At 40.1% G+C, this 14,219-nt stretch overlaps 1 protein-coding gene across 2 annotated transcripts; it reads left to right on the plus strand.

Annotated features, from left to right (window-relative positions):
* Positions 1–2,833: 2,833 nt before the first annotated feature.
* Positions 2,834–11,674, plus strand: LOC115801359 (uncharacterized). Of its 2 annotated transcripts, none has more exons than XM_030759137.1 (7): positions 2,834–3,029; positions 3,844–3,877; positions 5,237–5,313; positions 6,681–7,654; positions 8,337–8,489; positions 9,253–9,345; positions 10,609–11,674. In XM_030759137.1, the coding sequence occupies exons 4-7, from the start codon at positions 7,511–7,513 to the stop codon at positions 10,927–10,929; spliced, it is 711 nt and encodes a 236-aa protein (XP_030614997.1). In that variant the 5' UTR covers positions 2,834–3,029; positions 3,844–3,877; positions 5,237–5,313; positions 6,681–7,510; the 3' UTR covers positions 10,930–11,674. The 2 variants fall into 2 exon arrangements, with proteins under 2 accessions (XP_030614997.1, XP_030614998.1); XM_030759138.1 differs by lacking the exon at positions 2,834–3,029 and adding an exon at positions 3,054–3,162.
* Positions 11,675–14,219: the final 2,545 nt, after the last annotated feature.

Genomic DNA, 14,219 nt, shown 5'->3' on the forward strand with positions numbered 1-14,219 from the left:
GACTCAAACTTGACTGATTCAACTCTGATATGATATTTTTGATGTGTACAATGTATATAAATGCATTTTTACATTCCAGCCAACTGCTAGAATTCTTTAGAAATTGAATTTTCTCTACAAATACTGTTTAAGTGCATTAAATATGTAGCATCGGATTGTGTCGTGCACACAATCCTCCACACAGGGGTGCACTCGTCACTGTAAAGAATCTGAGAGGATGCCGAGAGAATCAGGACAGCAAACTCCCCCAGGAAACTGACCCTGTGAAATATTGAAGGAAATCTTTTGCCATAACAGGTTTTTCTTCTGCAAAATGCACGTATGGATGCTGGGGGAGCATGAATGATTTGCACACTCGGTATGTGTGGTGTAAAATTTTAGAAAAAAGAAGATCTGGTCTCCGTAGCAGGGTCCTGGAAAGACAAAGGCAGGATCAAAGACCCCTGAGCTAGAAACAATAGGAGCTGTGGGACTGGGGGCACTGGGAGAGTCCCTCTGTTTAATCTCCTGCTCATGGATAGGGGCTTTTTGGCAGGCTCACTCTGGGAGGGCCCTCGGAGCAAAAGGGAGTGTAACTTGAGAATGGAAGCCGCTGACTTTAGGCTGCCCTTCAGACAACCACTTCTTGGTGTAGTTTGGTGTGATCACCAGTAAATCTTTATTAATTTTAATTGGAGCCCCCATTTAAAAGAGCAATTAAAGCGGATTAATCGAGCCCATCCCGTATAATGTCTTCTGTTAATTAGTTTGTCAGCACTGTTTTAATATCGCTTAATGACTTCATATTTCAGGGATGACATTAAAGGGATGCTGAAGGAAAAGAAATGGCCTTATCACAATGCACTGCTTTAATGGGAGATGTCCCCCCGCCAGTGGGCAAGGTCAGGCCCGGGGCCCGCTGGGGCGAAAGAGGCTTTGGGGTCCCACCAAGAAAGCCACCTCCAGGGATCCACTGCCTCACATGCACTTCCTGCCGCACAGCAAGTGCTGTGCATACACTCTCCCTCACTGACTCATACAGACAGTTGTGGAAAAGAGGAGACTATGGCTGTTAGAGTGTAATTTTCTTGCTACCATCACAGGTTTTAAGTAGTCTGTTATGAAGAGAGACAGGGATGAGATGATGATGATAAAACTAGAAAATCCCAAAAGAAGTCAAGACTCCCAAAATATTGAATTTCTAATATATTGCCCTGCAGATGACCAAGTCACCAGGCTGCCTCTTCCTATTCAAATCATTTATCTCCAGTCCAAAGCTGACTGATGTGTACAGCAATATAGCTCACAAAGTTGGTACTTTTTAGCTGAGAAGGACTTACAAGAATGTGTTAGGTAGGTGAAAAACATGAAAATACTTTGGAACAACTGGTCTATAGGAAACAAACCAAGATAAATAACTATACTTACAAAAACACCACACATCCAATATAGCAAGTCTTTAAAGTACCGCGATCATTTTAGTGCTGTTGTTTAATAACATGTACACCATATTCCTTTGCAAAGGGCCAGATGTTCAACAGGAGTATTAAGAAACTGATCATGCTTTTATAGTCCTGGTTCTCTTTTTGATTACTGTACCCCTGCCTTACATAGTTCCTGTACATTACCCCGTAATGCCTCCTTCACAATGACACCAAGCCAAAGGTGGCCAGGCAGCAAGAGGTTTATAAAAAATCAACAGCACATCTTCCTTATTGCAGCAATGGCTGCTGTGCATCCCTGCTAATTTGAGTGTTCCCTCGCACCTCCACTCTCCTCAGCAGATTCATAAATCTCATTCCCATTATCCCGCTAATTAGCCGGGATTACAGGAGCATGTAATGCCCCCGCTTCCCAATAGATTGATTGGAGGATGGTCTCTTTGTTTTGAAATCACTTCCTGATTGATGTACAGAGCCCTAGTTTGCAATTGTAATGGCCCAGATGTTAACAATCAAATGTGTTTCCGCTCCAGGAAGTAACAGTCTGTCATGGAAGAGGAGCCAGTCGAGCGTGTAACGACACATCACAGGAGTGTGGGGATGGAGGGACTGCAGAGGAGAGGATGGAGGCATGAAGAGGGGGGTAGGTACTGGAGCCCTGGCTTGAATTGCTGCTGAGAGAGGGCATAATGATGCCCATAGTGCCATCTGAAATGAAAGTTCTGTGTTTTTGGGTGTCTCTTTGAATAGAGTATTGGATAGACTGGCCTTTGTGGTGTTTCATTAGTGTTTTTCTACTCTACTGATCTTGCCATGTCTGATCATTTTAACTGAATTTTTAGACTTAGATGTAACTAGTTTTTTTTTGTTGTTGTTTAGAAAAGATACAGAAGCCTTCCCTAAAACTCCATCACAGCATCACTGCTCAAAGATGTTATCAGTGCAAGATGCCAGGCTTCCCTCCGTCAAGGTGGTCCACTTTGCACACAGTAGAGGGCACTCTTGTCTAATCAAACTGAATCCTCTTCTTTTCCTCATTCCCTTTTTCTTACCCTTCACCAATAAATCACTTTCTCGGATAGTTAATGGATATAGAAGCAGATCATGAGTGAGCTATCTGTGGGGCGATAATTTAAGTGAAGATCCCCACACTGATTGCAGTGAAAGGTTATTTATTTCAACAATAATGCAGGACACAAAGGGGGAATCTGGGCGAGATTACCAGCTAGGGTATGCTAGAGTGCTCATCTCCAATGGAGCAGCGTGTAAATTGGGTTCACTTTCCCCAATGAAAATACAGACTGCAGTTTATTTCAACTTTATGCACATGGAAAGCTGTGCTTCCCTCTCAAGGGTGGCTGCACTCTTAACCCAGATATTAATTGTAATTAAACGTTTTAGTAATCATTACTTATTCTTTCGTCTTTGGTAAAAATGTTGTCCCATTACTAAATCAAATTAGTTAACTGTACGTTTCTACACAAATATAGAGTGTAATGAACTTGTTAAGCAGAGATTACTAAAGATATTATGTTTTTGAAGTGAAGGGGCGGGGCATATTCAAACTGCTGCAACATGCACCGTGGCAAGTTCAACGGCTCCTGACTGGTAAGTGTGAAGAATAACTATTTTAAATAATACTAGCTATTTCTTTGCTTAAAAGATAGCTGAGTTCCATGTGCAGCTATAACTGAAAATTATAGTTACAGCCTACTGCCACCATTATCAACACTTTGTAAAGGTAAAGTGAGGGGTTTTGGAATCGAAGTTAAATATCGCGAGTGGAGTGGCGAGCGCGAATGTTAGCATTGGCTTAGTGTTAGCGTACTGACGAGTCTCAGTTTATAACGGACAGTTACTTTAGGAGAGATGTAGTTTGCTGAAATAAACCTTTACTACACCAAGTTTAAGCCGAGTGTATCCTGTCTCTGAGAGTAATTTTTTTAATTGAAAAAGCCGCTCCAGTAGTGTCAAGACAGCTAAATGCTATCGTTAGCTTAGTGTTTCACATCGTTCGTAACAGCATGTGCTTGTGTTAACATAGTACACGTTTTTTTCTATACGGTTTCGTATGTACTGAAATGTAATGGTCGGACACAAAGGTTGAAATCTTGTATGACTAAAGAGCTGAGGCTAAGGTTATCGCCAGTTGTTCTTCTTCACCTCTGCAGACTCTTAAAATACAGAACTGACAACAAGTTAGAAACGTTATTAAACCTGTCAGTTGTCTGCAGACAGAAGGGTAAGCCTAACTCATTCGGCAATATTTTAACTCTAATGTGAAACGGGAAAACAAAATTTTCAGGCTGAGAACAGAAATTTCAAAGGGAGACAGTATTTAAAAGTACCATATTTCCTTGATCGCTGATGACATGGTTGTGGACAAGTGTGCTAAAATCTTTATTATTTTTTGTTCTTACAGGTCCGTGTGAAGATGCAGTGGAAGTGCAAATACTGTGAGTTTACATCAGAGAAAAGGGGTTACCTCTTAAAACATTACAGGCTAAAACATGGAAGCTACACCAGAACTGTACCATTCATTTCCTTGCTTACACCAAGAGTGTTTATGCACATTTAAGTCCATCAGTGCACTTAGGGTCCACTTATCCAAAATTCACCAGAAAGACCAAGATGCACAACTGTGTGAAACACTGACCTTTCACTGTCAGTCCTGTGATTTTTCTGCTGCTTGCACAGAGGCAGTTTTTATCACTCACTTGCGGAGTACACATTTAAAAGTTAATCACAGAGTCCACTGTCCATATAATGGGTGTAACTTTAATACTACTGTGTACTCCACATTCAATGCACACAGAAGTAAACAGCACAGAACAGGCAATTGGAAGATGTTCAAACCAGAAATAGTGTCTGGTAGTGAAACCAATGAAGTGGCAGAAGAGGAACCTGGGCCCCCAAACAACACTGTTGATTTAGAAGGCAGCGAAGAGTCCAGCGATGAAGAGCATCATGATCTTGGGAAACAGTTGGAGCACAACCTAGCTGCTCTTTTTTTAAAGATGCAAACCATCCTCCACATTCCACAAAGTTCTATCGATGAAGTTATACAACAGCTCCTACATTTACGTGAACTGTCCCAACCACTGCTGCACAATTCAGTCAAGGACATTTTGAAGCTACACACAGATGTAGATGATTCAACTGTGAAACAAGTAGTCAGGGCTGCCTCAGAGAGCAATATCATACTAAAGTATTGTGGCAAGGGTGGCTCCTTATCAACCTCTAAAAGGAGAGCAGCATATGTAAACAAAAACTTTGATGTGGTTATGCCAGTTGAGTACTTTATTGCCAGGGAAAATAAATCCAGTGCTGTATATGTTCCTATAAATGCCATGTTACAGAAAATGTTGAACAGGGCAGACATTTTAGATAAAGCTCTTCCAGTACAAAAACATGTGCCACATGAGTACAGTACATACAGAGATGGTTTGTACTGTAAAGAAAATGGCCCCTTAACAGCGAGGAATTCAGAATCGCTGTTGGACTTTACACAGATGATTTTGAAGTGTCTAATCCATTCGGGACATCTAAGAAAAAACATAAAATGAGTGCAGTGTATTGGGTGCTTGCCAATGTGCCATCAAAATATAGGTCCACACTCCAGTCCATTCAACTTGGCTCTTTTATGTAAAGCCTCTGATGTAAAAGAATATGGCTATGCTAAAACTCTTCATCCTCTGATCAGGATCTGGTTTCTTTGGAGCAAGATGGCCTAAATGTTGAGAAGTTGGGAGCATGTGTCAAAGGCACAGTGTTGTATGTGGCTGCTGATAACTTGGCTGCTCATTCTTTTGCAGGATTCTTTGAGAGCTTTGGAGTGGACAAGTTCTGCAGGTTCTGCATGGCAACGATGAGTGAGATCCAAGACAAGGAGGTAAGCTCAGGCTCTTTTGAACCCCGAACTGCAGACATTCACAACAAACAGGTACAGGAGGTACAGCAGGATCCCACTTTGGCAAAACAGTATGGTGTAAAGGGACGATGTGTACTAACTGACAGTCTGGAGCACTTTCATGTTGTTCATGGCTATCCCCCTGACATCCTACACGACTTTTTTGAAGGGGTTGTTCCTGTTGAGTTATCACTCTGCATTTCAGAACTGATTTCTAAGAAATATTTCACATTAGAAACACTGAACCATGCTATCACATCTTTTGCATATGCTTTTCATGACAAAACTGACCAGCCTCAGCCTATTGCCCAAGGCTTCTCTACCAAAGGGACCATAGGTGGAAATGGCCATGAGAACTGGGCTCTAATCAGGTTGCTCCCACTTCTCATTGGCCATAAAGTGCCTGAAGGGGGACGATGCCTGGAACGTTCTGATGCTCCTTAAAGATATTGTTGAATTGGCTGTAGCAACAAGGCACACTGAAGAGTCTATACATTTCTTTGAATGCAAAGTGTCAGAACACAGAGAACTGTTGCAAACTACATTCCCAAATTTCAAATTGCGTCCAAAACACCACTTCATTGAGCATTATCCTGAGATGATTAAGGCATTTGGCCCACTGTCAGATGTCTGGACAATGCGTTTCGAGGGAAAACATAAATTCTTCAAGCGGGTCATTCGTAATGCACACAACTTCAGACATGTGGCACTTACACTGGCTGTAAAGCATCAGAAAATGATGGCTTACTGTTTGGACACAAGTTCGTTTTTCAAGCCCTCAGTTGAGCTGGACAAGGTTACCACAGCACTGATCACATCTTTCCCCGAGAATGTCCAACAAGTTTTCTGCAATAGAGTACCCCAACTTACAAAGGTTATGGTTGCATCATCAGTCTCTGTAGATGGAATTAGATATTATGCTGATATGATACTCTGTTGGTTCATGTTCAGGCCTCCCCAAATTTCAAACAGATCAAGCAGATTGTGGCAATAAACACAGAGATCTTGTTTGTGTGCAATACAATGACGGCATGGTACCATGAACATTTCAGATCATTTGAACTCTGTGGCAGCACAAATCCCTCTTTATGTGTGGTGGAACTAAAAGAGCTGAATGATGTTTTCCCTCTGTCAGCATACAGATTTGGAGAAAATTCAGTAGTGACACTCACTCGTTATATTCTGTGTTGAGAAACCACAAGTGTTGTCAGTCCTAGCATTGCTCTAGATAGAGTCTAAATGTAAGCCTAATTGGTAATTTTGTATCTTTTTTGATAAGCCTTATGTTAAACTGAATATCTATGTCTTTGTGTATATATTTCTAATAAGCTATTTTTTTTATTTCCAAGATGGCAGCACACCAGAAGATGACCTTGAGAGTAATTTTCACAGAGACGGATATAAGAAAGGTTGTTCTGAATACGAGACCCACTACAGTGGAGGATTTGATAGGCAAGCTTAAAGATCACTGGGACTTAATTTTAACTTCAGTCTCCAGTACCAAGATCCTGAATTCAATTATGAAGTGTGCAATCTGACAGATATCGAAGATCTTCCTGAAAAACCAACAGTCAAGGTCATCCCTCTACTTGAGTTGGTATCTGTCTCAACATCTGAAGAAATCTTGAGTGGCACACCCAGTGTAGCAGATACAGAGATCCTCTCTACATCCTCGCAGGAGCGACAGAAACAGTGGCCAGATTGTTTTGATATCCCAGATTTTTCTGTTGATGTAGCATATAGACTTAGGCAAGCAGATCATCAGTTTCTTCGTGATGGTACGCACCTGAAAGTAACAAAAGAGCTGAAACATGAGATTCTTGAAAGATTGGCAGAGAGCATGTATAGTTGCACAGCATACCCAAATAATGCTCAGTTTGAAAGTGTTGCACAAGCCCTCATAAGCAAGCACCCCTCTCTCCAGGAGCGAGGCTCAACTAGTCGCTGTAGTGGCTGGAAAAATAGTCTAAAATTTAAAATGGCTAATTACAGAACAAAGCGCAGAAGATCAGGGTGCCTTGATGTAGCAGTAAATGCAGGGAAATGAGGAGGGCATTCAACTGAAGGAGAACCAGCCAACAAGAACATCAAGAAAGGCGAGATCAACTTCTTACCCAACTTTCCAGAGGGATTTAATCAGGTAGCCCTTGAGGGTGCCCACAAAGACTTGGTTAATGAAATGCAGAAGAGAACACCAAATGGACAGCTTGTGAAAGAGAAGATGGATCTGACATTTGCATTGAGAAGAAAAGAGGTGGTGAAGTCAGAACCTGCTGTATGTGAGATGGTGGAATGTTGGCCTGCTTTTTTCACAGAAGATCAGGTTAGTTCATTCATGATTAAGATAATGAGAACTTTTTTTTAAATATGTGTCTGTGTTTCTCTTAGGAAACTGCCTTTATAAAACCTAAAAATATTTATCTGTTAGCCATTCCCACTGTCAGCAAAAAAAAGTAATTTTACCATGCAGGACATGGGAGTTGCTATCTACAGCTGCCTTTATCTTTTTTGGTAAGGAATATTGTATATTGAGTTAGTCATTATTGTGAAATCAATCCCAACACCCTGATGCAGAACTCTGATTTCAGATTATTCTGAAGAGGTTTATCATCTATTAATTCCCTGTTCACAGTACGCTATCCTGCTTATTAAAAGGTTACTTGCCAACAAAAATATATAATTTGACGCAAAATATTAATAGTCTGTTTATATGTAGCAATGGTCTGCTACACAAAAGTAACACAATACCACAAACAATCAGGGCAGTAGAAAAGCAACTCCTGTGTTGTGCGCGGTACAAAGTTTTTGTCAAAGACGTTTGACTAGAATAACTGAAATATCCCCAAATTTAAAGTGTAAAGTGAGTGAGTTGAAGGGGGCTTTGTGTTTTACAGCTGACCATGTCCACACCTGTGCAATTTTTATTGCTGGCCTCACTCTGGTGCTTCCACCTTCAGTTATTAGCTGTAAAGATGTAATATTGGAGCATTTTCTGTATTTTGCAGGTATGCATGGAGTTCAACAGGATTGTTGGCAAGAATCTCAAACAGGAATTCTATGAGAGCATTGATCGGCACAGTCCTCGTCTTATCGAGATTTTTCGATCCAAGAGAGGGAACATTGGCCAAATGTTGACACAGCTTTCCCAACAAACAAAGGTTGGTCCTATTATGCACTTGCATTGTGTGCAACAGCTCATGTAATGACTTGGCTTTAAGTCCAACTGTGTTCATTTTCATGCTTCCCATAGATTGTTGAAATGATTAAAAGATTTTGAATTTAGGGATGGAAAAACAAGGCTGAGTTTCTGAACTTCACTAAAACCTTCAGAGAACTTCAGTAAAACCTGCTAGTTCTTCTCAGTGTTGTAACAGTGGGTTAATTAACCATGAGCCATGTATTTCTTAAATTTTAGGGAATGTGCCTTCAAAAGTCCTTGATTACCATTAGGGATGCACTGATATTAAAATGTGGGATGATATCGATACCCGATATTAATATTGCTGTTATGGCAGATAACTGATAATGTATACAATATATATATTTCACTACCCTTTCGACACCTTGGAAAAAACAAAACAATCCCACCGCTGACATTGATTCTCTGCTTCAGATGAACTCCTCACAATCTTGCGCTGCATCGCTGTCACATGACCAAACAAATACCACATGACCAACCTCCTCCCCTGCCCGTCAAGAAGATGGAAATAGATATGGGTTGTTAATATTGACCCAGTTTTATTTATCGGACCAATACTCACATGTTAACAAATGACTAATATTGGCTGATACCGATGTTAATGCCGATATATTGTACATTCGTAATAACGATGCTTAAGAAGGTGTGGGGACTTTATATTGTTTAATACAATCAATTGTGCTTAGTTACTTGCTTATTTTTGTCATTTTACTGCCCAAAAGACTGCAGAGCCAACTGATATTCGAACACTGGTGCTCAGAGGACTTCCTGTTATCCTTGGTGACAACCCCACAGACTTCTACAAACCAGCCTTTGTAAGTAATTTTACTTAAAGACTACCTAAAGGAACAATAACAACTCAATCTTGAATTTTCACTCTTATACATGGTTCTCATGGGTCTTTGAAATACTTTAAATTCTTTAATATTTACTTTGCAATAATGTTTTGCAGCTGTGTTGTATGACCTATTTATCCAAAGTCAGTGTATTACTTGCATTAAGTGCCATTTGACATGGCCCCTGTTTGGAAAAGCAGCAGAGGTACTGGTGTAGGAAACTAAGCAATATACTGCTGTGATCAGTGTTTCTAACAACATTATTTTAGCCACCTAAAAAATCTAGATCAGTGAAATGTACACTATACATAGAATATTTTCACTGCATTACTGTCAGTCAGACCTCTGACATAAAATTACTTTTATATAAGTTGTATAAAGATTTCTCCTGCCAAACTTCATAGACAAAATCTGTTTACTTTGCTGAACAGAGGAACGGCTCTTCTACTGCTGCCTCAGTCTGTTCGATTGTGTTATTATTTGGTTGGTTTGAGTTCACTAAACTCACACAGTAGTACACATTTAAGGATCAAGGACATGCTAGACTAACAACTCTTGTGTTCTATGAGGTAAAATTACTAATTTTTCCTATGGCATTTGGTTGGCATGAAGAGAGTGCTGTAACTTAATTTTCTAGTCAGATAGGTCCGTTGGACAGCAGTTTGAGATGCTGAAAATAGTATGCGTCCACTAAAACTGATATAAATTTTTTGACTTATCTAAAAATACAAGCTGCAGCAGTAATTGCTTATCTACCTACATTGATCCACCTGCTGCTTCTCCAAAGTGGGGAAAGGCTGACCACCATCTACTGTAGGTAAATATGCTGATGCATCTGTAAGCACCTCATGCAACCCACTTTAAAGGGATAGTTTTTTTTTTTATCTTAATTTATATCTTATGCTATGCTGTGTTGGGTTCATGTCAGGATTTGGGCATAGACAGACAGACGTGGGAAAACAGATGGCAGTTCCAGTGATTAAAGAAAACTTGTGAGCATAGTTTTAAATAATTCAAAGGATAAGGTATTGTTCCACTTAGCACTAGCACATGAAGATGCTAGATAGATGTTCTTTTGTGGAGCTCCAACTCATTCAACATTTACACTAGGAAACTAGGGCTGCATAGTATGATAAAACAGATGATATGACAGAAATTTCAATTTGATTGTGGAAGTTATTTCTTTTTATCAATTATTGATGTCACTGAAATATCATTGTTGTGCTCTTGTCATTTATAAAGGACTCAGATGACGATGACTCTTTCTGCAACATTGACATTGGGATCCTCCTCGTTCAACCTGAAGGTGCTGTGCCCTCATCCTCCCTGCATCTCAGTCCAGCCTCACTAAAAATTGTCATTGAGGGAGAAGTGGTGATGGACAACATTCAAGACCTGCCAAAAGCTATGTGTCTTCTCTTTGGACTTGCATATGCAATGCATCTCAGTTACCCCATTTCTATGAAGTTCACGTTCCAGTTCATCCAACAGATATTTCTTGAGCTGGGCCACGTTGAACTAAAACCAAAGTTACAAACATTGAAAAACCAGCTTGCGATGTAAAGAAATGTCTTGTGTGTTGTTGTCAGTGAACAGTCAGGGGGTTGAAAATATACTTGAGCAACTTTATCAACTCCATCTGCATTATCTAATGCAGTTCAGTGCAGCAGTACTGCCTCAACTTTTATTTCTTAAGAAAGTTTGTAATGTTCAGTTTACAGTGTTATAAGACACATCAATGTCAGGCCACTTGTACTCTACAAAACAGGATTTAGACGTGTATGCTCAGGGCTCCATAGTAATATTTAGTTGATACAGTTAAAGGAAAATTCAGCACTTTTCATATAAATGTCCAGTTTGTGTTGATGGTAAATGTAGTCATTTGAAGCAGTAAATTCAAAATAATGTAATTCCTCCTCAACAGCAACATTACCGCTTATTTTACAGGTTTTTTCAGTCAATAGCAGCACAGGAATTTATTGCTTCAGTTGATTACATTTACTAACAACACAGACTGTACATTTACATAAAACATGCAAAATTTTCCCTTAAACATAGTTGATCTGTGCATTTTCCAAGTTGGAGATTGTGTCCTATTTTAAGGTGTCCAGTTTTTCCAAAAGGATGCAAATATTTTTGTTGAATGCTGCTGCATTTGTATTCCTCCTCTAAACATGTTAGAATTGAGTTCAAGCACATATGCCTATTTTTACTTGCCTTTTGGATGGCAAACTTTTTTTTGAATGGCTACTGTTTTGATACTTTTTTATACTTGTGAAAAGCATGATGACAAACTATAGTTAAAATTGTCTTTTTGCGTAAGTATTCTGCAAAAATAAAATATTGGAATATTGAAATGTATTTGATTTATTCTCTTTACAATTTAGTGTTACATTCAATACAACTTGAACATAAAAAGGGTAATAGGAAGAGGGTAAGAGGAAATGTTATTAATCATATTAACAAAATATAAATAGCTTTAAATGTTAAATTGCTTATTTGCTTTACAGTTTAGCTTAAAAGTAATTTTCACTCTTAATCCAAATTAGTTGAGTTTACTAGAAAATCGCGTGGAAACTCGTTGCCTTAAACCATTCTAGTTTTTACACAAAGATGAAACTAAACATGTTTAGTTGTGTTAACTTAGAACCTTAGTACAATGTATCAAACATGTTTAGTAGTATTTACTAAAATGGATTAGCTCTCATAAATAGGAAGAAATTTATATGAGCTAATCAATTTTAGTAAAGACTACTAAACATGTTTAGTTTCATCTTTGTGTAAAAACTAGAATGGTTTAAGGCAACGAGTTTCCACGCGATTTTCTAGTAAACTCAACTAATTTGGGTTAAGAGTGTGGGGACTTAGAGATGGCTGTGCATATGAGGGGAGGGTGGGTTTAGACCTTGAAAAATGCCCTTTTTGTCCCTGAGTCTCTGGAAGGCTAAACTACTGAGGTATGGTCCCCCATCCGCCAGTTCCCACTGTCTTCTAATTAAAAAGCATGATGACAATAAGGAAATGGTAAAGGATGCCGGCCTGAATAGCAGACAGAATAAGCACAGACTCCTAAATGAGACTTAGGTAAACTGTATGTGTGTATTTGTATTACTGCTCTTGTCTGAGTGTGTGTGTGTGTGTGTGTGTGTGTGTGTGTGTGTGTGTGTGTGTGTGTGTGTGTGTGTGTGTGTGTACATATTGATACTGGGTACTATTGATTGACTTTGTTGGTGGAAAAACTGCATGTGCACAAAAGCCAGCTTGGCACAGATACTCCAGCTTGCCCCTCATACAGAAAAATGCATGATTAAGGCCCAAGTGACCTGTCTAAAAAGTCTTGGAGAGAGAAGAGGAACTAGCTCCATTTGTTGTCCCATGTGGTCACAACATCCAGAAAGTATGGCACCGCTCACTGTGTGGTTCTGCATTACATCCAACAGCCTGTAATCACTAGGTTCCATAAACAATGCCAGTGGTAAACAAATGCCACAGCAGAGCACAGCAACTTAAAAGCTGCAGTGCACACTGCTTTTTGCAGTTCAATATACAATATATACTTTTACATGTCTATCATGTTCCAGGCTTTCAACTATGTTGTCACCAAAGATATGCATCAGACATGGATCCAAAGCTGTGTGAGATATAACCATTGGGTAAAGGATTGGAGCCCTTGAGCACCATGATAAGCACTGTCACAGCGACATAACATATGTATCTATGCTATGCTTTGCTTAACGCTCCAGCAAGCTTTGGCTGGCTTCACCTGGGGTGGCAGGTGAATTCCCCTGTTGAGTACCAATTCCCAGAAGTGAAGGGATCAAAGCAGGATGTCTGAAGTGATGCAGGGAATAAGGGGGCATGAATAGCTAAAAGAGGTACATCTCTAGGACTCCGAGGTCTCCAGGGGGGATCTCAAACCGCAGATGGACTTACTGATCATCTGAGTCCTTCCTCAGGGTGATGGAAACTAAGCAGCCGTTAGAATGAAGCCTTCTCTCCAGATGGGTGGATCACAGGTCAAATCGTCCCAGACAACTGACTGGGGACATTTGGGTGGCTGGTCCCAGGGGGACAGCATGGGACAAGAGGGAACCTGCCTGAGACTGGCAGCTGCAGCACTCCCTCCTGGCCTAACACACCCGAGGGTGTACCTGCTGCTCGACTTGTGCCCCAGTGGCATATGACAAATGGTGACATGCTTCTGCTCCTTGCTTTGTTAGATCAGTGGCCCTGATTGAAAGCAAAGCAGCAGGCACCTCTCACAGCCATGTGTCTGCAGAGAATTGGAGAGAAAGGAACACAAGAGGGGGCAGACTCATCTGCAGCTTTAGTGAACGCTCAGACAAATGAAAATAAAGTGATATCATTCCAGTGCATAAACGTATGCAATTTTCTGCAATAATGGGGTAGTGGAGATGAGCATATGCACTACCATCTTTTTATTTACATATGGATGAGTCCATTTTTGTTTTCATGCACACTACTCTCTTCATTAAAATGTGCAGCTCAAGTCATTCAAAGAGGGATCATATTTCATAGAGGAATGAGGAGAGTTCCAAAGGATTTTGAAGAAATAAAACAAGAAAGGAGACAACTGAGCCAGGCCTTCCACTGAAGTTCAGGCAGCCTTTATTAAAAGTGCAGCATGATTGATAACCTGTCAGTCACTGAAATAATCACGACCAATCCCGACTCTCACAGCCAGCTCAGCTTCCCGCCCTCATCCTTTATGCCCCTATCACCCCGAACACATCCACTTGCCATTGAAAACCTGTAATTGAATGAGTTTTTGTCATTATTGTGATTAATCATATTAATTTGAACTAATTAAGAGATGGTTCGAAGTTATGACA

This window comes from Archocentrus centrarchus, chromosome 22 (genome assembly GCF_007364275.1).
Source record: "Archocentrus centrarchus isolate MPI-CPG fArcCen1 chromosome 22, fArcCen1, whole genome shotgun sequence".
Lineage (NCBI taxonomy): Eukaryota > Metazoa > Chordata > Actinopteri > Cichliformes > Cichlidae > Archocentrus > Archocentrus centrarchus.